This window comes from Thamnophis sirtalis, unplaced genomic scaffold (genome assembly GCF_051295495.1).
Source record: "Thamnophis sirtalis isolate CommonGarterSnake01/CBP01778 unplaced genomic scaffold, rThaSir2_p1.2 scaffold_15, whole genome shotgun sequence".
NCBI classification, from domain to species: Eukaryota; Metazoa; Chordata; class Lepidosauria; order Squamata; family Natricidae; genus Thamnophis; species Thamnophis sirtalis.
In genome coordinates, this window is record NW_028261395.1 from 24207352 (window position 1) to 24230603 (window position 23252).

A 23252-nucleotide genomic window follows, 5' to 3' on the forward strand; every position below is an offset into this window, starting at 1 on the left:
GTGTGGCAGAAGAACAGCTGGAGCCTATTCCCAATGTGCGGATGCACAGAGCTGCCAGGAGAAGGGAACAGCTAAGGAACAAGGGTCAACTTGGGATTAAAGTCACAGGTGGACAGTGAATGGCCCCTCCCATCTATATAAATAAAAATGTAAATGTTCATTTGTTCAAAATCTTAAATCTTAAGTTCTTCACCAATTGCTTTGAAATTTTGACACAACGTTGCATTCGAATACATGTTTTTATATACCTACTGTTATATGGATGTCACACCTGTGACAGGTAAAAACATGCTTTTTTGAAAACCAGTTGGACGCAAAAGCAACACACACTCTACTAAATATTTTATGATTCCATTTCAATGTTTCCGATTGCATTGTTATATTGAATTTTCATAGATTTCGATTTATTTTCATTTTGATTTAATTATTTTGTGTGACATTGCGTTGGAATTGAGCTGTGTCATTTACCATAGCGTTCATTTCGTGAGTATAGTATATTCGGAAGAGTTCAGCCCCTCTCCACCTTCATCCCAACAGTCCCTTTATATGTATGGCTGGGCTGTGGCCGCACCGTTTCCCCATTCCGCCCCCTCTTCCGACAAGCTTCAGCCATTTCGGCCAAGAGGAGCCGAAGCCCTTCGGCTTCCCCCTCCTCTCTCTCCTCTCCCCTCGGCCACATCCCCCCACCCTTAAGCTGGCCTCCCCCTGCCCAACCCAGCAGAGATCCAGAGGAGGCAGAGACGGAGCGTCTCCTCAGCCCGGCCGGCCACGTGCATTCTCCACCACCCCTCTCACAGCGAGCCAGCTACAGCCTCGCCAAGGCGCTCCGACGGGGCGGCAGCAGTGTCAGCCTGAGGCGCAGCAAGTCTGGGGCTGCCGCTGGGTGCCCTGTGAGGTGGCGGCTGCAGCAGCAGCAGCATCTCTGTATGGGGCCGCGGCCGTCAGGGGCTGCCTTGCATTTGCATCGCCAGGGGCGGCTCCTTCTTCCTCCTCCTGCTACTCCTTAGGGGACACCGGCCGCCTCCTCTAGCTGCCGTTGCCGAGGGAAGCCAAGTCGGGGGGGCAGCCTCCTCCACTGAGGCCTCTCCTCCTCAGCCCCGCCGGGGCGGCACCTGAGGGAGGCGTCGGCATTGTCGGTGGTGGCATTGGGTCTTCCTCCCGCCGGTCCCAATGCAGCAGTAGCCCCAGCAGCAGCAGCAGCCTGACTCAGTGGAGGAGGCACGGGTGAGGAAGAAGATGGCGCAGGCCACGATGCTGCCTCAGTGGACCGACAGCTGCAGCAGAAGCAGTGCCAGCTTGGAAGACTTCCCACCTGGCCTGCTGGCTCAGCCGCCGCCACCCCAGCCTCTGCCAGCTTGGAAGACTTCCCACCTGGCCTGCTGGCTCAGCCGCCACCACCCCAGCCTCCGCCACCACCTCGGTCTCGGTCTCCTCCTGCCCTCCCGAGGCGCCTCTGCCGCAGAGCCTGGTGCTGCTCTCACAGGGAGGGGAAGGCATCGGGGGTCCAGCAGGCACCCAATTGAAGAAGAAGAGTGGTTTCCAGATCACCAGCATGACTGCAGCACACATCTCGGCCAGCCTCAGCTCCAACAGCAGCATCGCCGAAGACACAGAGAGCTATGACAACCTGGATGAGTCACACACCGAGGACTTCTGCTCCTCCGAGATCCTGGACGTTTTGCTCTCCCAGGCCACTGACTTGGGGGAGCCCGAGCGCAGCTCCTCTGAGGAAATGCCCAACAACTTCCATGAGGCCAACAGCCCCGGCGCCATCTCTCCCAACCAGCCTTGCCCGGCCCAGCAGCCCCGAGGCCTGACCAATGGCAGCACCCACCCGCCACTCCACTACGCCCATGGGGAACACCCCCAGCCTCCCTCCCATGCTGGGGTCCCCCCGCCCATGTCCGGAGGGGCCCATAAAGCCCATCATTCTGGAGGCTGCCTGTTGCAGGAAGCTTGGAGGGCGCCAGGCTGGGGCCTGCGGGAGCGTCCTCCATAGTGGCGCTTGCAGGGGCCACCGTGGCTCACTTCTATGCGGGGGCCGCCTCTGCCAGGGGAGCCATGGCCGATGCAGCAAGTGGCAGGGCCTGCCAAGTGGGCAAGACCCTCACAAACATTGCCACTGCTGGCAACGGCATGACCCTGCCCAGAGGGAACCACCCTGGGAATGTTTCTTCCTTTGCATGCTGTTGGTAAATGTGCCTGGTCCAATGTCTTTCCAGCAATTGAAAATTGTTTCTCACATGGACAATTATATGTTCCGTGTTCTAGAGTCGGCAAACCAGACAATCTCTATATTTGCACAGACAATGGAATAACAAAAAATATTGTATACCCACAAGCATTGTGAAATTAAACATATTAGAAACTTGCGCTTTCTCTTTTCTTTCTTTTCCATTTAACCAGACTCGGCCACAGCAACGTGTGGCTGGGTACAGCTAGTAGGGAATAAAAGAGGAGCGAAAAGAGAGGGGTGTTTGCAGGAGACAATTAGTTCATTCCTGCATTCTTGCCAAGTATTGTGGCATCTGAAAGATATCTGCTTGGCCACTCTTGAAGCCTGATAAAAGTGGGTAATTGTGAACTATCTTGAAAGACTGTGGTAGAGGAAAGACTTTGCTGGAGAGGAATTCACTGTAAATTAAATAAAAGGGATTTATTGGGATGAGGACTCGGCTTTGTGCTGCTGGGGAAGCCTAGGCCAGAACACACGGCCCTCCCGAGCTTTGTTTTTGCTGGCAGCTCCATGGGCCAGATCTAAACACCCCATGAGCCGGATCCAGCCCTCAACCCTTGAGTTTGACACCCCTGGCTAGAACTACCCCACATTACGATGTGTGTGGACACCAATGCTGACCAATCTGGTTGCAGAGATGGGATGAACGTAGAAGGTGGTGTCATTTTTTTACGCCAACAGACTTTCTTCTGGTTCGGGTACAGGATATAAACACACATGAAGAACAACACTTTCTTTTTTAATTTTTCTTCTTTAAATTTTGTAGACAACAATATACCATATTTTTGGGAGTGTAAGATGCACCTTTTTCCCTCAAAAAAGAGGCTGAAAATCTGGGTGCATCTTATACACTGAATGCAACATTTTTTGTCTCCTGAAACCACACCCAAAATGGCTGTGCGTAGCTTTTAGGAGGCTTTCAGAGAGCTCCTGGGGCTGGGGAGGGCAAAAATGAGTGAAAAAGGGGCGGTTTTTTGTTCAATTCCCCTCCCCCCAGCCTCCAGGAGCACATTTCCTAAATGCAATCCATGCCCTTTTTTGGCAAAAAAAATGAGCCCGTTTTCGCAAAAAACAGGCCATTTTTCACTCACCCCCCCCCCTCCGGAGCATGCTACAAGCCTCCAAAGGGCTATTCATGCCCTTTTAAAAATAACTGGCCCGTTTTCACAAAAAATGGGCTGTTTTGGGGAGGTTTGCAGAGTGTAAAACCTTTTTTAAAAAATTTGTCTCTTCAAAACCTTGGTGCGTCTTATACTCTGGTGCGTCTTATACTCCGAAAAATATGGTAAGCGTGGTGGGGAAAATCATGGAAAGAGCCATTTGAAAATAAAAGTACAGGTAACCCGCAACTTACAATCCCAATTGAGCCCTAAAAATGTAAGTTGCTAAGTGAGTTTTGCCCCATTTGATGAACTTTCTTTCCACAGTTGTTAAGCGAATCACTGCAGTTGATAAGTTAGTAATCTGATTGTTAAGTGAATCAGTCTTCCCCATGGACTTTCCTGGTCAGAATGTCACAAAAGGGGATCTCGTGACCCCGGGACACTGCAACGGTCATAAATACGAGTCAGTTGCCAGACATCTGAATTTTGATCACGTGACCATGGGGACCATGTAAAGGTGGTAACAGTGAAAAACGGTCATAAGTCACTTTTTTCCGTGCTGTTGTAACTTTGAACAGTCTCTAAACGAACTGTTGTAAGTCTGGGACTACCTGTACCTGATGTTGACTATAACAAAGCTTTATTAAAGTTCGAGAAATGATGACATAATAAGAAAGACCATTAATCATAACACTTGGATGTTGACCAACAGTTGTTGCTCTGAAGTTTGTGGATGGCACGACATTCTCTTTTCTAACTCACTTTAGTCTTCTGGTAGGCTGGTTATTCTTCTTTTTGACTCCTGTTAAATTGTGTGTTTTCCATTAGTTGTATCAGGGTCTACTTACCAAGAATGAATGACGTGCCCAGTGTTGGCAGGGTGCCAGAAGTTCATCTAAAACAGGGGGGGGGGTTTCAATCAGACTTGGGCAAAGACTGAGATGTTGTTTGTTTTGGTTGTGCAGATAAGTCGGTTGTACGACACACACACACCCCAGCCCTTGGGATTCGTTTAACAACCAGGAACTCCGGTCAATGCACAGCCAAGCTGGGCTTGACTGTCATGTGTGAATCCTACTGCTATCTCCAAGGAAGCTAAAGGGAAGGGTGCCGTTTATTCGAGAGAGGGGCAGGATCTCAGGCTTGATCTTTCGCAAGCCGATCTTTTGATCAGCGATCCATTAGATCTCTTTGGGCCTTGGGAAAGCTGGTGGTTGATGGAAAAGCATGTGGCAGAGGGCCAAAGGGTGGAGCGACTGTTTTAAATTCCCCAAATGCCCCAATCTACTGAAAGCAACAACTAATGTCTTTGTATGCCTCATCACCACCAGCCTTCCCTCCCTCTCTCTCTCTCTCTCACGCACATACACGCACAAATGCACCACACAATTATTCCACCCACTCTAGCTTTTCAATCTCTCTCTCCCTCCCTCCCTCTCATGCCTATCTCATCTTTTCATCTCAAAAAGGTCCAAGAGAAGCCAAGTCACTTCCCAATCACCCACCCCAAAGAGATTTCTGTTTATGACAGAGAAGGAAAGAGGGCAAGAGAGGGAAAACATTAAGCCCACCGTCCCTGACTGCTCTTCTATCTACAATCCGAGCAGTTGGTGTGGCCTTAAAACCATTTCCTTTCTGGTGTCTGTGTGCATGACACAAAAGGATGAATTCTGCCACCTATTCCCTTTGCAAGTCATGCCAGAGATTCTATATCTCCCAAATCCTAATTTGTCATCCCCAGCTGAGGGTCCCAAATGCATTGAGCTGGGGAGTTAGGCTTTAACAGATTACAGAGCTGGAAGCAGAGGTAGGTTCCTACCGGTTTGGACTGGTTCAGCTGAGTAGGTAGTAACTCATCCTGCCACGCCCCCGAACCGGTTCTCTCGGTGGCGCCATAGGCGGCGCCATCTTGTTTTTTGCTTATGCACATGTACAGAAGCATTTTTAGTACTGTGCATACATGCATTGCGCGCATCAAGCATGCGCACACAGTGTGTCCCTGAGCAGACCAGAAACAGCCAGAACCCACCCTTGGTTGGAAGGGACCTTGTAGGTCATCTAGTCCAACCCCCTGCCCAAGAAGGAGACCCTACACCATTTCTGACCGATGGCAGTCCAATCTCTTCTTGAAAGCCTCCAGTGATGAAGCTCCCACAACTTCCAAAGGAAATTTCTGTTCAATTGGTTGATTGTTCTCGCTATCAGGAAATTTCTCTTTATTTCTAGGTTGAATCTCTCCTTCACCAGTTTCCATCCATTATTCCTTGTCTGGCTTTAGCTCACCTTTCATGGTGTGTGTGTGTGTGTGTGTGTGTCCACAGAATATAGTAAAAAAAGTCATGATAGAGGTGGTGTGACTGAAGTGTTTTATTGTGGATGCCATCTTGATTTTTTTTTAACCTGCTGTAAAAGGCCCAGACATTTTCCCTTTGCCTGAAATACCGAGTGTTGATTCCAGCCCACAGCTACAGAGTTCACCCCATAGCACACAGTCACACTAACATCAGGAATTGCTGCTCTTTTGTGAATCAACCAATTGCTTTCCCCACTTTTGAAAAAGTGATTGTTCTCATTGCATGAGGGATATATCAGTCTCAAATCCCATTTTATTGGACAGCATTAAACTTATACCTCTCCAAAGTTTCTTAAGGAAGGGGCCCATATATACATCAAATACATATATACATATATACATATCGACACCCACACAACAGGCGTCCTCTTACTCCACATAGCAGCTTATTACTTCATAGGAGACATCATTAGAGATGGTAAAATGATAAAAAGAGCTGTGGTGGCGCTGTGGTTAGAATGCAGTATTGCAGGCTAATTCTGCTGAGTGCCAGCAGTTCGATCCTGACCAGTTCAAGGTTGACTCAGCCTTCCATCCTTCCAAGATCAATAAAATGAGGAGCCAGATTGTTGGGGGCAAAAGGCTGACTCTATAAACCGCTTAGAGAGGTCTGCAAAGAGGTCTGTGAAGTGGTATATAAGTCAAAGTGCTGTTGCTATAAGAAGTGGTGAGGTTAGTTGTGGCACACTGATGATGCCCAAAGACCCTCGCTTAATAACAGATGATCCCATCCATGCAGAGCCCCCAGCAACCTCCAAAGATGAAGTTTCACCCAGGCTTGGCTAATTCGGAAATTTTGAGTAATTTGGAGAACCGGCAAATGCCACCTCTGGCAGGCCCCAGAGTGGGCTGGGAATGGAGATTTTACAGTATCCTTCCCCTGCCATGCCCACCAAGCCACGCCCACAAAGCCACATTACACCCACCAAGCCACACCCACAGAACCACAGCTAAAAAAAAATTGAATTTCATCACTGCCACCGAGCCATGTCATGCCCATAAAGCCACGCCCACAGAACCGGTAGTTAAAAAAATTGAATCCCACCACTGTCGCCGTCTATTCGGCACACATTTTCACAGCAGCTTTGCTGTTGGGGTTGTCTGACCGCCAGGCTGTGTTTAGCAACCGAAGCGCGCTAAGATCACTGTGTAATTGGGCTCTTATAAAAAGACAGCGATCAGTAGCTTTTTGATGTATCACAAAAGCTATCGATTGCTGTGCGGTTTAGGAAATGAGTGTGAATTGGTGAATGAGGGTTTGAGTCTATATTCAATTTCCCCCCCAATAATTTCAGATCTGCACAACCACCACCGTTTCTTCCGGCCTCTCTTTGTTTCACTGACGTTGGTTGCAATCCCCTTTAGCTCCCTCCTCTGCACGGTGACTTTCTCGGTGCTTTGTATTGATGATAAATCACACAGCCGTGTTCTAAGTGCTTGGATACTGTCTCGCCCAGCAAAAATGCGTATGAATCATTTCACCTTGAAAGGCGGCCATTGTGGGACAGGAATGCCAGGAGCTGCACAGAAATAAGAGAAGCGGCTTCAGGCCTACGAACATGACTGCTTTTTCCATAGTCCCAGGGTTCACAAACACACAATCAGAGGACAGATCACAGTTCTAGAACATTGTGCACCAAAAGCCACCCCCGCCCCAAAAAAAGCTTGCAAGTCGAGGACTTTAAAAAATAGTTCCAGAGAAATATGCTAAGTGATCTGGAGACTGCAATTTTGTACACTTGCTTCCCAGGTTTATTCTTCCAAAACTAGCGAGCGATTTAGCCAGGCGAGAGGGAAGGTGGCATCTCCCAACTGTACCTCCCTGGACTTGTTGGGCTGCTGTGGGGATCCTTCCAGGGGGTTGGACTAGAAGACCTCCATAGTCCTTTCTGATTCTGTTATTCTGCTGATTCACTTTGACCCACATAGGAGTCTTAATGGACATTTTCTTTTTGACTGGTGATCGGGCCAGGTTACCCCACTGACCATCATCTCCGTCCAAGTATATAGGCCAGTGATGGCTAACCTTTTTGTCATCGTGTGCCGAAAGCATGCGTGTGCGACACACAGACACACACACACACACACCCATTTGCCCTGCCCCCCTACGCATGCATGCACAACCCTCCCATGCCCCATTTTGGTCCTAGTGGGACTCCCTGCAGCCTCCTGGAAGCAAAAATGGGCAAAAATCTCATTCACATCCAGCAAAGTCTTTCAAGGGAGGATTTACAGTCACAGACCTTATCTGGCTTGGAGAGCTGCCAGGCCGATATCTTCAAAACATGGCAAGGAGTCTCACAGAGTCACGAATCAATTAAGCAAACTAATTGTCTCCTACAAACTCCACTCCCCTTTCTCTCCTCTTTTATTTCCTCTGGGAGGGGCCATTCATCATCCACCTGTGGCTTCACTCCAAGTCAACCTGTTCTTTAACTATTCCTTTCGTCTGGCAACTCTGCGCATACACACACTGGGAACAGGCTCCAGCTGTTCTTCTGCCTCACTGATGTCTGACTCTGAAGGCAGCTGATAACTGTCAGACGGCCCTGGCCCCATCTCTGCCTCCGACGCAGAGCCTTCCCCAGACTCCAGGACTGGCTGATGTTCCTCCCCAACTTCCTCACTGTCCAAATCTACTGCCAGCTCTGTTGGCTGCTAGCAGGCCACAACAGACATCACACACACACACACACACACACACACACACACACACACACACGGACACACGGACACTGCAACCACCATAAATGTGAATCACTTGTTGAGCATCCGAATGTCAATCATGACACCATGTGGGGATGCTGCAACAGTCAAAAGTGTGAAAAATGGTTGTAAGTCATTTTTTTCAGTGCCATTGTAACCCTGAAAGGTGACTAAATGAACTATTGTAAGTCAAGGACTACTTGTACTGAATCCTAACAGCTGTGCCACCGTAATGCCTATCCCTTCCGTGATGTATGTTTTTAAAAAAACTATTTTAAAAATATTTTTCAGCCCTTTGCTATTCATGGTTTGGAAAGATGTGTGTTTGTGGACAGCCATTGGCACTGCACAGCCTAAAGGGGCAAAGGGGCAAAGATAGCTCTTTCTAAACCAAACTAGGAGCACACCACTTGTCCATCATTCCAGAATGTTCAGTTTTGCCCCAAATGTCACATCAAGGCCTCGAGTGAATAGCCAACAAGCCCCTGATTGGTTAACAAAAGGCACTGGGTCAAAGAGAGAATGCTGATTGGCTGATCTTTGATTGTTGACATGAATAGTAGTGTTAAGCGTCAAATCAGGCGATTCGGGCCTTTCAAATGAACATAAAAGATTTATGGCAAGCTTAAGCTCTCTACAAGAATCTGGTCAACTAACAGTCAAGGGAAATGAGCGGGAGATAAGAAAGGCATTCAAGGTGGGCTGGAGTTAGATCTCTTGTGAGGGCGCAGGGATTCACGGCTGATGACATCTTTGACCCCTCCCTCGGGCTCAGCCTTGTCTTCTCCTACAAGAAAAGAATATTTGTAACTCAGGGTTGAACTGTGGGGTCGTCGGTGCTCTCTGAGCTGGGTTGTTGTCCTGCAGACGTTTCATGACTCAACTAGGTAACATCATCAGTGCTAGAAGGGAGTGGGGTTTGCTCTATGTTTATATGCTTGACCTGTGCAGAACTAACAGTTCAAACCAACAATCAAACAGCAACCAAGAGTCTAATCAAGGAATCACCAAGGACACTCCCACCAACACAGCCAGGGAAAGTCACTTGTATATAAGCAGAAAGAAAACCCCACTCCCTTCTAGCACTGATGGTATATCATTTTAAGCCAGGGAGACTCAGCTAGCAACCGAAGGAGGAAACAGACAAGACCTTTTCAGAGAAGCTGGACAGAATGGTGGAAGGGCCCTGATTGATGGCTGTTTTCCTGCCATTATGGGATGTGCTAAAGGAGGACAACCACAAAGCAAAGAAAAAAAGAAAAAAGCCAGTTTGCCTCCACAGGATACCCAGTGCCCTTCCAAAATGACTTGAAACGGGGCTCGGGCAGACAAAAGGTGAGGATTAGAAATGGGGACAGTTAGTTTTGTGCCAGTTCCTGCAATCATTCATCGTATGTTTTAGTCTCCAGTCCCCTCATCATCCTGGTTGCTCTTCTCTGCACTTTTTCTAGAGTCTCAACATCTTTTTTTTAGTCTGGTGACCAAACCTGGATGCAGTATTCCAGGTGTGGTCTCACTAAAGCTTTATAGAGTGGTATTAGTACCTGATCTTGATTGTATCCCCGTTAATGCAACTTTGGATTGCATTGGCTTTTTTGGCTTCCGCTGCACACTACTGGCTCAGTGTGAAGGAGCATCTTTTGCCATTTGAAAGGCCAGGGGGAAAGGGCTTGGGGGTGGGGTTGGTGCTGTGGCTTCAGAGGGTTCATGCACCCCTTGGAGTCCAGCAAAGTGGGGAGGAGGCATTTGCTGGTTAGGCCAAAGCTAAGGCTGGCAAGAGAGAGACCATAACAGGATAACAAGAGTCGGAAGGGACCTTGGAGGTCTTCTAGTCCAAACTCCTGGATGGATCCCCATAGCACCCAAACAAGCTCAGGAAGGTACAGTTGGGAGATGCCTCCTCCTTCTCCTCCCTCTCACTTGGCTGAGTCACTCCCTTGTTTTAATTTGGTAATCCCTTCCACTTCAGAGACTGGAGAAAACATACCCACATTCAGCTGCTCTGCAAGGCTTAGTTAATTACAGGGGTGTGTGTTGGTAGAGTTGAGAAGTGTTTTTATTAATTAGGGTCTCAATATTGTTATTCGCAAAGTTGTAACCAACCCCTTGTTCCTCCAGGCCTTCCCATCCTCTACCATCCTCTGGAGTCCATTTAATCTCATGCCGACTGCTTTGGTGACTCCATCCAACCACCTCATTCTCTGCCATCCCCTTCTTCTTTTGCCTTCAATCAACCTCAGCATCAGGTTCTTCTTCCTTCTCATTAGGTGGCCAAAGGATTTGAGTTTCCTCTTCAGGATCTGGCCTTCTAAAGAGCAGTCAGGGTTGATCTCCTATAGGACTGGCCAGTTAGATCACTTTGCAGTCCAAGGGACTCGCAGGAGTCTTCTCCAGCACCCGAGTTCAAAGGCCTCCATTCTTTGGCACTCAGCCTTTCTTATGGTCCAACTTTCACAGCCATATATTGCAACTGGGAAAACCATAGCCTTGACTATACACGCCTTTGTTGGCAGGGTGATATCTCTGCTTTTTTACTATGCTGTCTAGATTTGGGTCTTGTTGCTCCCCCCACAAAAAAAATCTACCTCAGGATGCCTCCCAAAGAGGGGAGAGCGGCTGAGATGTCTCTTAAGATACCAAAATGTTGCACTTCCCCCACCAAATACTTTGGAAAAGAGTTGGGAGGATTTGAGGAGGTGGTACCTCAAGCTCAAAGGGGCAGAGAGAAAAACGCCACACCACCACCAAAATATTGCTGATGTTTTATCTGTTTGAAACAGTCTAGCCTCAAACAGCTTGGATGGGACCTCTGAATTTGCTGTGCCTCCCATGAAAAGTTTGGAAGAGTCGGGACAAAAAAACACGCATAAGTTAAAAACTGGAAAATATGGTATTAATATTGTGCAATAGGTAGGAATTGGATATGTATACATACTGATAGTAACTATATAATGAAAGGGATTAATGGGTAGGTAATTTGACTGATTATATTTATATCCTATGTCATGGATATAAATTGTTATTGTTGTAAGATCAAAAAACTATGGAAATGACTATGCCAGAAATGTCGCACTATGTCCAACGTTTTTAATGTTCACTTAATAAAAACCTTTTTATATTAAAAAAAAATGTTTGGAGGAGTTAAGAGTTAAGAGGGGCGTCTTGCTTTGATCTTCTTCCCATTCCATGCATCCCGCTGTCCTTCCCTTCCTTTCTCCATCAAACAGTTTCCTCGAACCTACCCCATCTCCTCTTCCGTGAACGCAGTTGTGTTGCACACACATAACGCAAGACATAAGTACAGACCCAGCTACTCGGCGCAAGAACCACGTTAAAAAGTCGCGCTCAAAGCGGTGGGGTTAAACCTGTGGGTTTTACAAGTCGTTTCGGAAAGATTGAATAGCGCCGCCTGGCGGTGCATCTTCGCTGGAAATGGGGAAATTACGCAGGGAAACAAAAGAGGCGGAGGCCGGAGGGAGGGAGTTACGCCAGGCAGCGAGCAAGCGAGCATCCTTCTTACTTTCCCCACGTGCAATCTCTCTTTAGGTCATCACAAGGCGACGAGAAGCCAAACAACAGAACGTGGCGAGGACGGACTAAAGGAATTTACCCGTGCGTGGATTAATGGATTACTACTAGTAATAGTAGTAACCGCGAGAAATTGTGGTTCGACGAAACGATTTTTTCTTCCGACGTCTCCGGTTGATGATGCACAACGAGCGGGAGGGCAGAAGTCTTTGGGTGATGCTGAAGTCACTGGGATAACACGCGAGAATTTGGGGATGAAAGGAGGAAGAGAGGAAGAAGGGGAGGAGAAAGAAGGAAGGAAAGGCAAAGAAGAATGAATAAAGGGATAGTAGTAATAATACTAATAATAAAGAAAGAGAAAAGGCAGGCGAAGGAAGAGAAAGGATTCGCAGCTGAGGCTACACAAGTGCTCCTTTCCAGCCATCTGAAAAGAGGCCCACGCGTCTTGTCTCTCTCCCACGAGGGCGATAGTCGAAGTCGTAGCCGGCGTCTCCCGAGTCACGATGCTTCCCGTCCTCGGCGCGCCGTGGAAAGCAGCCGACAGCGTTCTCTGGCCGTCTGGATGAAGGCAAGCAGACACGCCACATTTAAAACGCGCGTGCGCCCTTCCGGACAGACACGGATTTCAGTTGTCGGTTTTCAAAGCATTGCCGGTGTGTGGAGTACACGCGCGCGCGCGACTGGCTTTCTGCCTGCTGCGTGTCTCAGGCTGATTTCTGGCCGTCCCCAAAACACTAAGGGAGGGAACTCTTTCCCCTAAATTTGGCGTTACAAATTCTTTCTCCTGGAGCCCCAAACTTCACTTCCCGGGACTGATTCTCCCACGGATCGCCCGTGGGATACCACTTTGCTCTCGTTCCCCGTCCAATCGGATCTTGGGATCCCCAAAAGGGCCACCCGGATTCGACGAGAAAGGACTGCTGTATAGGATTTGGAGTGCAAAACGTAACCAAACGCGGGGAGATCTCGGAGGTACAAAAGGAACAAATAGCGGTGGGTTGGACGGATCTGACCCCTTGCCTTGCTCTTTGGTTAAGGCAGTGTTTCTCAACCTTGGCAACATCTTCAAGCTGGCTGGGGAATTCTGGGAGTTGAAGTCTGGACATCTTCAAGTTGCCAAGGTTGAGAAACACTGGGTTAAGGCGATCGCTTGATGGGACAGAGACGTTTTCCCCCACATTCTAGTATTTGCTAACCAACTAAATTATTATTATTTTTTCAACAGTGTCCAATTCTCAAGAATTCCCTGCAGTTTTTCTGGGCGAGGTTTTTCCAGAAGTGATTTGCCATTGCCTCCTTCCCAGGGTTGAGAGACAGCGGCTGGCCCCAAATCCGCCAGCAGGCTTTCTGCCTGAACCAGGACCGGCTCGCAATGTCCCCATTTTACAGACAGAGGATGCCTTTTTAAGCCACTTTGCATTTGCTTAAACGGCCACGCAACATTTATAGGAGGCTCTTATATAGGCCTCACGAGTATCTGTACATCTTGCACCCACTTTTCCTAGCTTGCTCATCAGCTGTCCAGCTTGGAGCCCCCTCCAAAAATAAAGCTCCCAACCTGGAAAACAAAACGCTCCACAGAATAAAACGCGACCATCAAACCCCCACCCCACCCCAGGGTCGGCCAAGTCTCTTGGGCACAAACACACTCGCGCAATTAACCCAGCATCTTCCCCATGTTCTGCGAGTCCTGGGAATTCAAGTCAAGGCCCTTCCCCGGCAATGCCTTGCCGCTTTTTCTAACAGATGGAAGAGGCCTTCCCTTACTCGCATGTGGGATTCTTCCAGGCCTGTACCACAAGGCCTCCAGCTTTCTTCTCGGGAGTCGAACCCCTTTCCCCCAGTGGTGGATTAAAGCTCACTGGTGCCCTAAGCACTGACACATTTTGGTCCCCGCCTCCTTTGTACATACTGTACCAATCTTCATTGGGGTTTCTTTTTCCTTTCTCAACTTTGCCCCTTAGACCTGGTGCCCTAAGCAGCTACTTAGTGTGCTTAATGGTTAATACACCACTGTCTTCCCCCCCCCCCAAAAAAAAATCTTTCCCAGCCCCGTGATGGGGAACGACGGCCTTTTCCCCCGGTTGGGTTGCTCTGCCCTGCTGCTGCCTTCTTTCCAGCTGGCCATTCTTAGGAGAATCCAGTTGCGTTGCAGTCGTGACTCTTCTTCTCCCTTCTAGTCGTAGTATTAGGAGCATTGCCATTTCTTCTTCTTCCTTCTTCCTCCTCCTCTAACCATGCCTGTTCAGATCGCTGCGGAGTGTCTATCTCCCTGCAGGATTTCTCTCTCTTTCTCCGCTTTTGCTCTGCGGAGGCTTCGTGCAGGGCCGGTGCTAAGTAAGGGTCTTTTGTCCAGCTGTAGGGCTCTTTTGTAACGGAGGGAAAGACCAGGTTTAGCCCAGCCGTGGAGGCGCCTCCTCCGACAGCCGTAAGCCCTTGAATAAGAATGGCGCAGAGAAGCCCCAGAAGAAATTGGTTCCAACGCGCAGCTAAGAAGCTTCCTTGGCCGGCTTTGCGTTCCCAGCCTCGCCGGATGCCTTGGCCCAGACTTAACTCCGGCGGCAGCTGAACTTGAGTCGTGGGAACGCCGTCCACGGGTTCCGCCGCGGAGGCTGCGGGCTGTCTCCAGCCGCAGAGAAGCAAGCGAGGCCGGCCTTTGCTCTCCTCGCAGGGACGCGAAAGTCAATTGCCGCCGTCGCCCCCCCCCCCTTGCCCCTTCCTCCTCCTCCTCCTCCCGGGCTTTTCGCTTCTCAAACAGATGGCGCTTGTCCGCTAGGCCCCGGCAACCTTGCAAAGGGACGGAGCCTTTTTCCTGGTGTGGAAGAAGCGGCGGGGAAGCGAGAGAAGGTCTGCAGGGCCACCTTGGCTTCTGCGGGCCTGTAGCGATTGGTGCCACGCATCTCCTGGTCCTTGCCAAGCGCCGCCAGTCCCTTGAAGTCCCGGCTTTTAGGGTTAGGTCAGAGAGGAAGAAAAAGCTCCGAAGGAGAAGGTTTCGCCCCGAGCACCACAAGGCTTAGTTGGCCCAAGTCTTACCCCGGCATCACCCAGACTTACTTAACGGCAGACCTGTTAAGATCGGGGTGGGGGGGAAGAAGAGTGGGTGTTACCTTCGCTTGTCTCCATTGCCCCACTTTGAAGTCTGGGGCGCGCTGTACGATCCAGGGAGCTGTGCCCAAGAATGACCCCTTGCAGATTTTTCTCCCCTGCTCAGATTGCAGGGAGAAATCGGGTCGAGGTGTGGGGGAGGTTGACAGCCTTAGGTGACTCAGTAAAGAAACAACTTAAGAGAAGAGGTGGTTGTTGTTATTAAAACCCTTTTTTGTTTTCCGACGTTCTCTCTACACGTGTTCCCAGAAGAGGATTTTTTTTTGTTTCTACAAGGGCGTTTCTGCCTTGTACTTTAAAAGGGAATTTTGGTTCCTTTTTAAAAACCTCCCCGCGATACATAAAAACACGCCAACAAGTGTCCTTAGCTCCAATTTTGTAGGAAATCCAGTCCTTCGCTTCTCAAGCCAAGCCACGACTTAAGTCGCTCACAATCACACTCTCTCTGCTGGCCGTCTCGCCTCCCTCCCCTTAAAAAAAGCCCTTTGATTTGTGAGTTATTTGAAGAGTCAAAGCCCCTCCTTGGCCCCCTAAGACAAAAAAAGCAGAGCGAAAGTCGCCATCAAAGGCGAGGGATGGACGCTACCGCCGCAAACCGGCGCCGCAGCTTGCAACGAAAGGATCGTTCTTTCGGGGTCGTTAGAGTGAACCCCGTCCCAAGGCAATTCCACACCACCACCCCCAAGTCACAGCCGGGGAAACGCAAACTTTTGCAGAGCCTGAGCTGCCCCCCCCCCCCGATGCGACCAGTTTGCTCCTTCGGATCTGGTAACCGTTTGACAAAGACGGCGGAACAAAAAATAATCCTCGTTAAAGAATAATAATAATAATAATAAAGGTTAAAATGTTTCCGTGCGACGCTCGCTCTCTCCTCTTTGCTTCCCGCCCGTCTCCTTTCCTTCTTTTCCTGCAGTCAGCCTGCCTGCCTTCGTTTTGTTTGTTTGACTTGGGAAGTTTTACAGCTTCGCCAGCAACCCAGCCTACCCCGACTTAAAACCACCACGAACCGATTGTTAAAGGACCCAAGCGAAATACTGTTTTGGGTGCGCGCAGACACATATTTCTCTGCTTTTATTCCCTTTTGCAAGACAATGGATAGGCCCAGTTGCACATCTTTTGGAGTGCCATTTACATCCAAAGGAGGGGGGAAAAATCTTTAGCAGCTTTTTCGTTTTTGTAAAGATATATTGCTTTTCTGCTCCACCGTCCCTGCAGTTTCCCCGGATCTGCTTTTTCAACGACTAACTTTTCCTTTGCATCCAGCGCTGCGTAAGAACGCAAACAGATTTGGAAAGGTAAAAATCTCTCCGGATTGAAGGTAAAAAAAAAACAAAAACAATACAAGGCCAAAGCCGCCTTCTTACTACTTTCAACTTTGAAGAGGGGGAAATAGTAGATGGGAATAAACTGGAAAGGGAAGCCAGAAAGACGTTCTGAAGTCCGCTCACCACCTCTAAGTCGGCAGCTCTTGGTCTTCAACTTGTAGGAAGAAATCTACTCGGAAGTAAAAAAAAAAAAAAAAAAAAAGATCAGGCCGCAAGCCTGATAAATAAGCGATTAAGCATCTTCCTCCCCCATTCCCATTTTAGGAGATGGGGCTTCTTACAATTTCCCCCCCCAATCCAGAGCTACGACCCCCCTTCCCTTTTCGACGCAGCTACTTCCGCATCAGTGACCAGGGGGATTAGGGCTTTAGTCAGGGTTTATTTCCAACCCTCAACTTCTGGCGATCTGTCCCTCCACGTCCCCTCGTCCGCATTCACACAAGAACGACGGAACGGGTCGCTGAAATGAGCTCCCTTACTTTGGCACACACACAAAAGGCCACGAAAAAGCACTCTTTTTAAAAGCAAAGGGATTTGGTTCACGCCGCAAACCAGCCCAAGTCTTCCGAAAGACCCTTTAAACCCAGGGTTAATTAACGCTAAACCCAATGTAGCATGTGCGAATATGGCAGATCTACGGGTTGGTTGCTTTTCTGCCACAACGTATCTAACAAGATTTTGTAGTTGTAGATGTTTTCCCCGGCTCTGCCTGAAATGAAATATTTTACGAGTGCGTTTCGCCGCCACTTGGGTTTGCATCCATCAGGCCAAACTGACCCGGGTTTCAAAATATTCCCCCATCCCACTTAACTAGGAATCCAAGGGACTTGCCCCCTCGTGTTAAAAAAAATCTGCACCCCACGTGTCTCTTTCTTCATTTTTCGCTCCTTTGGGACGAAAAAAAACAAGACCATCCGTGCCATAAGGTCGATCTTAGGTTCTCCTGAGCAGGTAGGTCTCTCTTGCTCGGGCCAAAAACGGGATGGGACGAGACCTCATTCCACCCGCCAGCACGATTCCTTCCAGAATCTGGGTTGGATCGTGACCCACGTTTCCCTAAACGGAGCCAGGAGTTCATTCGCCACGCGTAAAAGCAAAACAAAACAGGGCGCCTTTCCTTCCTTTCCTAAAAGCCCAGCCGTACTTCCGCACCTCGGTGGGCAAATCCCAGAAAGCCAAACGCCTTCCTTTTCCCCTTAAAACAGAAGCTGACTTTGCTTTTGTTTTTGTTTTTAGTTTAAATTGCCAGTTCTGCTTAATAACGTTGCAGCTGCAATAAGAAAAGTATCGGGTACTAATTAAACCGGAGCATAATCAACCTTCAATGGCTGTTTCTCTTCCTTTACTTTCATCCGCCCAGTAATTAAGAGCATTTATAACAGACTCCAAGGGTTATTTCAAAAGAAAAGTAAACCTTTTTTTAATACATCAAATATACAGAATTTTAATCTTTTTAAAGCGATACATTGTCTTATTTTAAATACATGACGTCACCCTTGTTCCTGTCCTAGCTACAGGGTGGACTTAAAAATTAAAAAATAGTCAAGTGTTTCTTTTAAAAGAATAAAAATAAGGCAAACGGAGGTTTTTGGAAAAGAGTGGTTGGTGGTGGTTGGGTTTCTTTTCTGCCAGGATACATAGAAAAAATACCAATTCTCTCTCTCTTGCCACTGGGTACATCTTTGAAAAAAATCGCTGCAATTTGAAAATCGGAATAGACAAATTGCAAGTTAAGCCCGCGTTGTTCTTGGAAAAAAGAGACATGCATTGAGGGGGGTTTGCCCCACCCACCCACCGTTAAATAACGTACAATACAGTACAATCATAGCAATTTTAAAGTAACATTAAAGAGAAGACCTCTAGTTCTCGTTTTCTTTTTATTGATTTATATTCTACAACGGGTGTTTCCACTTCGTTTTGTTTTGTTTTCCTTGAAGCCTATTCGAGCTGAAATTAGCTAATGCACTTTTTTTTAATGGATTCATCGTCCCGCTTGAAGCTAACATAAATAAATACAGTGCCCATGGATCCAGTCCTCAAGATGAACACTATCTTTATATATATATTTATTAAAAAAGGTCCAAGTTTGCAATTTGTCTGGTCATCCATTCTTTAAGAAACTTTCCAAAGGACGCTGGGCCGTCTCCACCCCCCCCCCCGCCCCAAGAAAGCGTGGCTTCAAATCCACCCCACCCATGACGCCCCCTTAAAGGATCACCAAAAAAAAACCACCCCAACCTCAGGCGGCGACACCCCCGGGAAAAAACTCACTGGTATCCCAGCGCGGAAGCTGTCGTCAGTCTTTGCCCATAGAGTGCGTAAGGGGAGTAATAAGGTCCAGTGGCGGCCGGGACCGGGACGGGGGCTCCCGGGGTGGGCAAGGGGCTCTTGGAGTAAGGATGGTAGCGGCTGCTCAGTCCCAAGGCGTGGTGCGGGCTGCGCAAAGCCAGGGCGCCGGGGCTGCCCGGCCCACCGGCCGCCGACGTGGGGACGTGCATGTGGCAAGCCATGGCTGCGGCGGCGGCGGCAGCCAGCGAGCTGGAGCTCGGGTAGCCGGAGAGGAGTTTGTCGGCCGGGCCGGGGAAGGTCGTGTGAGTCCGCAGGTGGCTGAGCAGCTCCTCCGAGGTGGCGAAGCGTTTGTCGCAGGGCCCGTTGGCCGAGACCCAGTTGCAGCTGTGCGGCTGGGGGTCGTTGGGCAGCAGGAAGCCGTAAGGGTAGAGTGGGTGGCCGGCCAGCGACGGCGGGCCGGCGTGGAGCGGCGGCCCCGGGTAAACCAGCGGATAGCCGCCGGTTTTGAGGGCTTGCTCGTGGGCGCAGGAGGCGGCGCCGGCGGCTAGGTGGCTGGCGCAGTGGTAGCTCAGGCAGTAGGGATCGCGGCACAGGCTGGCCGTCATTACCGACGGCGGCGAAGCGCCGGCCAGAGGGCTGGAGCCCGCCGCTTTGCCGCCGCTCCCACCGCCGCCCCCCAAGCCGCCGGCCTTGCTGTGGTCGAGCGCCACGCCCGGCGGAAGGAACTGTGGAGGGTAGCCGGCGTACGCCCCGGCCAGGGAGCCTGGGTAGCTCATGCCGGCCGGCGGCAGCGGGAAAACAGTCTGGCCCGGCTTGTAAGGGGAAACGGGCGCCACCAAGCCGGCGGAGCTCAGCACAGCGGCGGCCACCGACGACGGGACGGCGCTACAGGGTGAGTCCGCCGTCGAGCAAGAGGAGGCGGACGAAGCGACGCCAGCTAGCAGCCCCTTGGCGCCCTCGTGGCTCTGGCTCAGCTCGGCGGAGAGAACGCCGCCGCCGCTAGAAGCCAGGCGGGCAGCACCGTCGGAAGCGCTTTTGCCGCAGCTCTCCGCCGCCTCTTTCTTCTCCGCCTCGCCGCCGCCGCCGCTGCTTCCGCCGCCGCCCTTGCTCTCCCCGCCGGGCAGCAGGCCGGGCGAGCAGGCCGAGGCGCTGGAGCTGGGGCTGCCTGTCCTTGGCGTGAACGGCGGGCAGGTGGCGCTCGGCACCCGGAATCCTGATTTCTCGCCGCTGCTACCTCCGCCACCGCCCGAGCTCCCTCCGGAGGCGGCCCCGGAGCCTCCGCCGCCGCCTGACGAGTCCTTCTTGTCCGCGCCGGGCTTGGAGTAAGGCTTGAAGCTGGACTTGTCCTCGGCGCCGATGTCGCTGAGCTTCAAGGGCCCCCCCTTGGACGGCTCCTTGTCGCCGCCGCTGCTGGACGTGACGCTGGAGAGCTTGGAGGAAGGCGAGGGGTCCGGCTTGCCGATCTGGGAGCAGGTCTGCGCGAGGAGAGCCAGCGGGCTCTTCTTGGCGTCCAGCTGCAGGAGGCCGGGAGAAAGAAGAGAGGGAACCCTCAGTGCCGGCATTGAGCGCCCCCTCGACGCCAACCCCCCTCTCCTTTGAAAGCCGCCGCCGCCTGCGGCATATCCTCTACGCCTCGCGTCCCGCCCTGCGAGGCAAGCCGAGGCCGGCGCCCTCCGCTTCTCCCCCACCCCCTCCAGGCACCCCGATCGTCCGTCCACCCCACCCCAATTGGGACTCCTTGGCGGGCGCCGCAGAGACGCCGCCCCGAGCTGCTTCGCTCAGCCCTCTTGCCTCGTCGCTGCGCATCTAGGGAGCCCTTCGGATCCCCGCGGCCCCGAGATCCGATCCGTTCACCTCGCTGTAACCGCCCCAAGACCCTCGCTGTGCCCAAAGGTCGCGCTCTCTCTCACACACACATACACACACACAGTTTCTCTCTCACAAATACGAACACACACTCTTACACTCATTCTCTCCCTCTCTCTCTCTCACACACACACACAAACACAGCCTCCCACACCCCCAAAGAGGCCCGGGCGCTTCCTTTTCCAAACCCTCCAACCGGTCAAGGGCTGCTCCGTTTCAGGTTACCGTCCCTTGGATGGCAAGCTGGTTCCATAATCAACAAGCCCGAAGGGTGGGAGGAGAGATTGGGGGGGGGGTGCGGCGGAGGGGGCAGGAATGAGCCCGGCGATAAAGTGGCAAATTCGGCCAGAGCCCCCCTCCCTCCCCGGTCGGCCCCCCGTTCAGAGCGAAGAGAATACAACAAAATGGAAAGGCCGGGGCGCGCCTCTCCCTCCACCAAGGGGAGGCAAGGGACGCAGGAAGACTAGTCCAGAGGGTCCCTCCTCCAAGAGCTTTTAGGGGTAATCCAGCTAACTCCCCCCCAATCGCGCAGCCCGCGCCATTGCCCCAGCTGGACGATTTGTGTGTGTGAGAGAGAGAGAGAGGGAGCGTAGGGGGGGGGATTGTTGAAACGAAGCAAGCGCCTTACAAAGGATTGCACACCCCAACCCCCCTCCACACACACCAAAGGACGGGGAGGGGTCCCGTCCTCCCCGCGTGCCTTACCTCGATCGGGCTGACCGGCGTGGAAGGCAACGGCTGGAGATACTCGGGATGCAAAATGTGTCCCGTCCGTGCCGTAAGCATTTTCAAGACTTTGATGGGCAGACGGTTGGCTTGGCGCAAAGGATCCGAAGGGGGGATGGCGTGGAAGAAAGCTTTGCCGCCGCCGCCGATAAGGTTCCCAGCGAGCCCGCTCTGCCAAGGGAGCTCCGCACCGCCGCCGCCGTTTCCCAGCTCTGGCGCGCCTCCTCCTCCTCCTCCTCCTCCTCCGCCTCCGCGCGGACTACTTCTTATGGCAGAAAGCGCGGGGGCTGTAATCATGACCCAAAGGCTCGCATGAAAACGCGCGGGGTGGGGGGCCAGAGGCAGCCAGCGGGAGCGCCGGGAACGCGCTGCTCAGGGACCGAAACGGGGCGTCTGCAGCTTCCAATGGCGACTTAAGGGGACCGAGAAGGTGGGGGGGGGGAGGAGGAAGATTACCGCCCCCTTTGGAAAACCGGGAGCAGCAGCAGCAGCAGCAGCCGAGGCAGCAGATTCCTGCGAAGGTTTTTCTTCTTCTCCCCTTTTCAGTCTGTCTTCCTTTTTTTCTTTTTTCAGTCTTTGCCTCCCCCCCTTCAAATTCGGGCCAAAAGGGAAAGTTCGAGGTTGCAACCGCAGGAGACCCAAGGAGAAATAAATCCGTGGGGTTTTTTTGCGGGGGGGTTGTGTCCCGGGGGGGGAGAAGGAGGGGGGAGGGGAAGAGCCCGGGCTTGTCTCCTCCGCCGTTCACCCCCCTTTGCCCGGCCCGTCTTCTCCTCCTTTCCTTCCTTCCTTCTTTCCTTCGGTCCTTCTTGCTTTCTCCTCCTCTCCGCGCCCCAGCCGCTCTCTTTCTCTCTCTCCTGCCAGCCAGCCAGCCGCTGCCCCACCAGCCTCGGCTCTGGCAGCGAAAGTGGCTTCCCGAGCGAGCTGAATTAGTCGGGAGATTAAAGCCTTTGCCGCCTTCCAATCAAATGGGAGCCCGAGGTGATTGGAGGGTCAAGGGGATGTGACGTCACGCTCCCTCTTCAAGGGCTTTTCCGCGGCCGACGACCCCCACCCAACCCACCCACCCACCGCTCTGCCCGCTCCATCCACCCAGCCTCCTGCCTTCCTCAGCGGGGCTCGCTCCCTGTCCGGCCTGGCATTCCTGGGAAAGACCCCCTCTCACTTTTCCGGGATCCAGACTTTTCCCCTCCCCAACGCCCACCCTGCCTTTTTGGTCGGGGCCGGGACTGCAAGATGCTGCCTGCCCCAGGTTGGGACAAGATCGGTGGCTTTGGGGGCAAAAAGAAAAAAGACGCCGCGCGTGTTCTCCGTGCAACGGCCCCGGGCTCAGTTTATATGGGGGGGGGGGGGAGAGAAAAGCTGACGGCGCCTGGATCGGATTTCCTCCGGCACGAAACGAAAAAAAAGCAGGAAAAGTCCTGGGCCTCCTTCCAAGACGCCAACCCAGCGCCCTCCAAGCGGAACTGGAGGGGCGTGGGGAGGTTCCACGCGGGGATTGGGCGAGGCCGGGGGGGGTGTCACGTGAATGAGGCCCTGCCCCCTCCCTCTCTCCTCCTCCTGCCGCCCCTCCCCTCCCCTCCCGGCCAGGGGAGGGGAGAGGCGCGCTCTCCCTCGGTTCCTCTCCTTCATCCGCTGTCAATGCTCTCCAACCGCAATCCATCAGTTATTTGTCAGCCCTTGTCAATCCTGCCTTGATTTATGTCAGGTTGTGTTGCTGATTACAAGCCTGGTGCGACTTTGAAGGAAGGAAAGGGAGAGAGAGACAGAGAGTGAGCGGAGAGACAGATAGCAAAGAGACAGACAGACGGACGGCTTCCCTTAGAAGGAATACACACACACACACTCACTCACTCACTCACTCACTCACTCTCTGAGCCCGGCACCTCGGGGGGAACATGCTGCTTGCCCAGGCCTCCCCCACCCCCACCGGGCGATGAAGCGCCGGTTCTTCCGCGGCTCCTAGTACTTGGAACTGCAGGAGGCCCCTGGATACCCGCGTTAGCTTCCCGTGGGAC

At 51.7% G+C, this 23252-nt stretch overlaps 1 protein-coding gene across 3 annotated transcripts; it reads right to left on the reverse strand.

Annotated features, from left to right (window-relative positions):
- Positions 1-5700: 5700 nt before the first annotated feature.
- ZNF503 (zinc finger protein 503) lies at positions 5701-22210 on the reverse strand. 3 transcript variants are annotated; one of them, XM_087701804.1, is made up of 3 exons: positions 21217-22210; positions 18628-20159; positions 5701-7212 (listed from the first exon to the last, which is right to left on the reverse strand). In XM_087701804.1, the coding sequence occupies exons 1-3, from the start codon at positions 21532-21534 to the stop codon at positions 7122-7124; spliced, it is 1941 nt and encodes a 646-aa protein (XP_087557930.1). In that variant the 5' UTR covers positions 21535-22210; the 3' UTR covers positions 5701-7121. The 3 variants fall into 3 exon arrangements, with proteins under 3 accessions (XP_087557930.1, XP_013929089.2, XP_013929090.2); XM_014073614.2 differs by lacking the exon at positions 5701-7212 and adding an exon at positions 15929-16525; XM_014073615.2 differs by lacking the exon at positions 5701-7212 and having other exon boundaries at positions 17761-20159; positions 21217-22209.
- Between the last annotated feature and the right edge of the window lie 1042 nt (positions 22211-23252).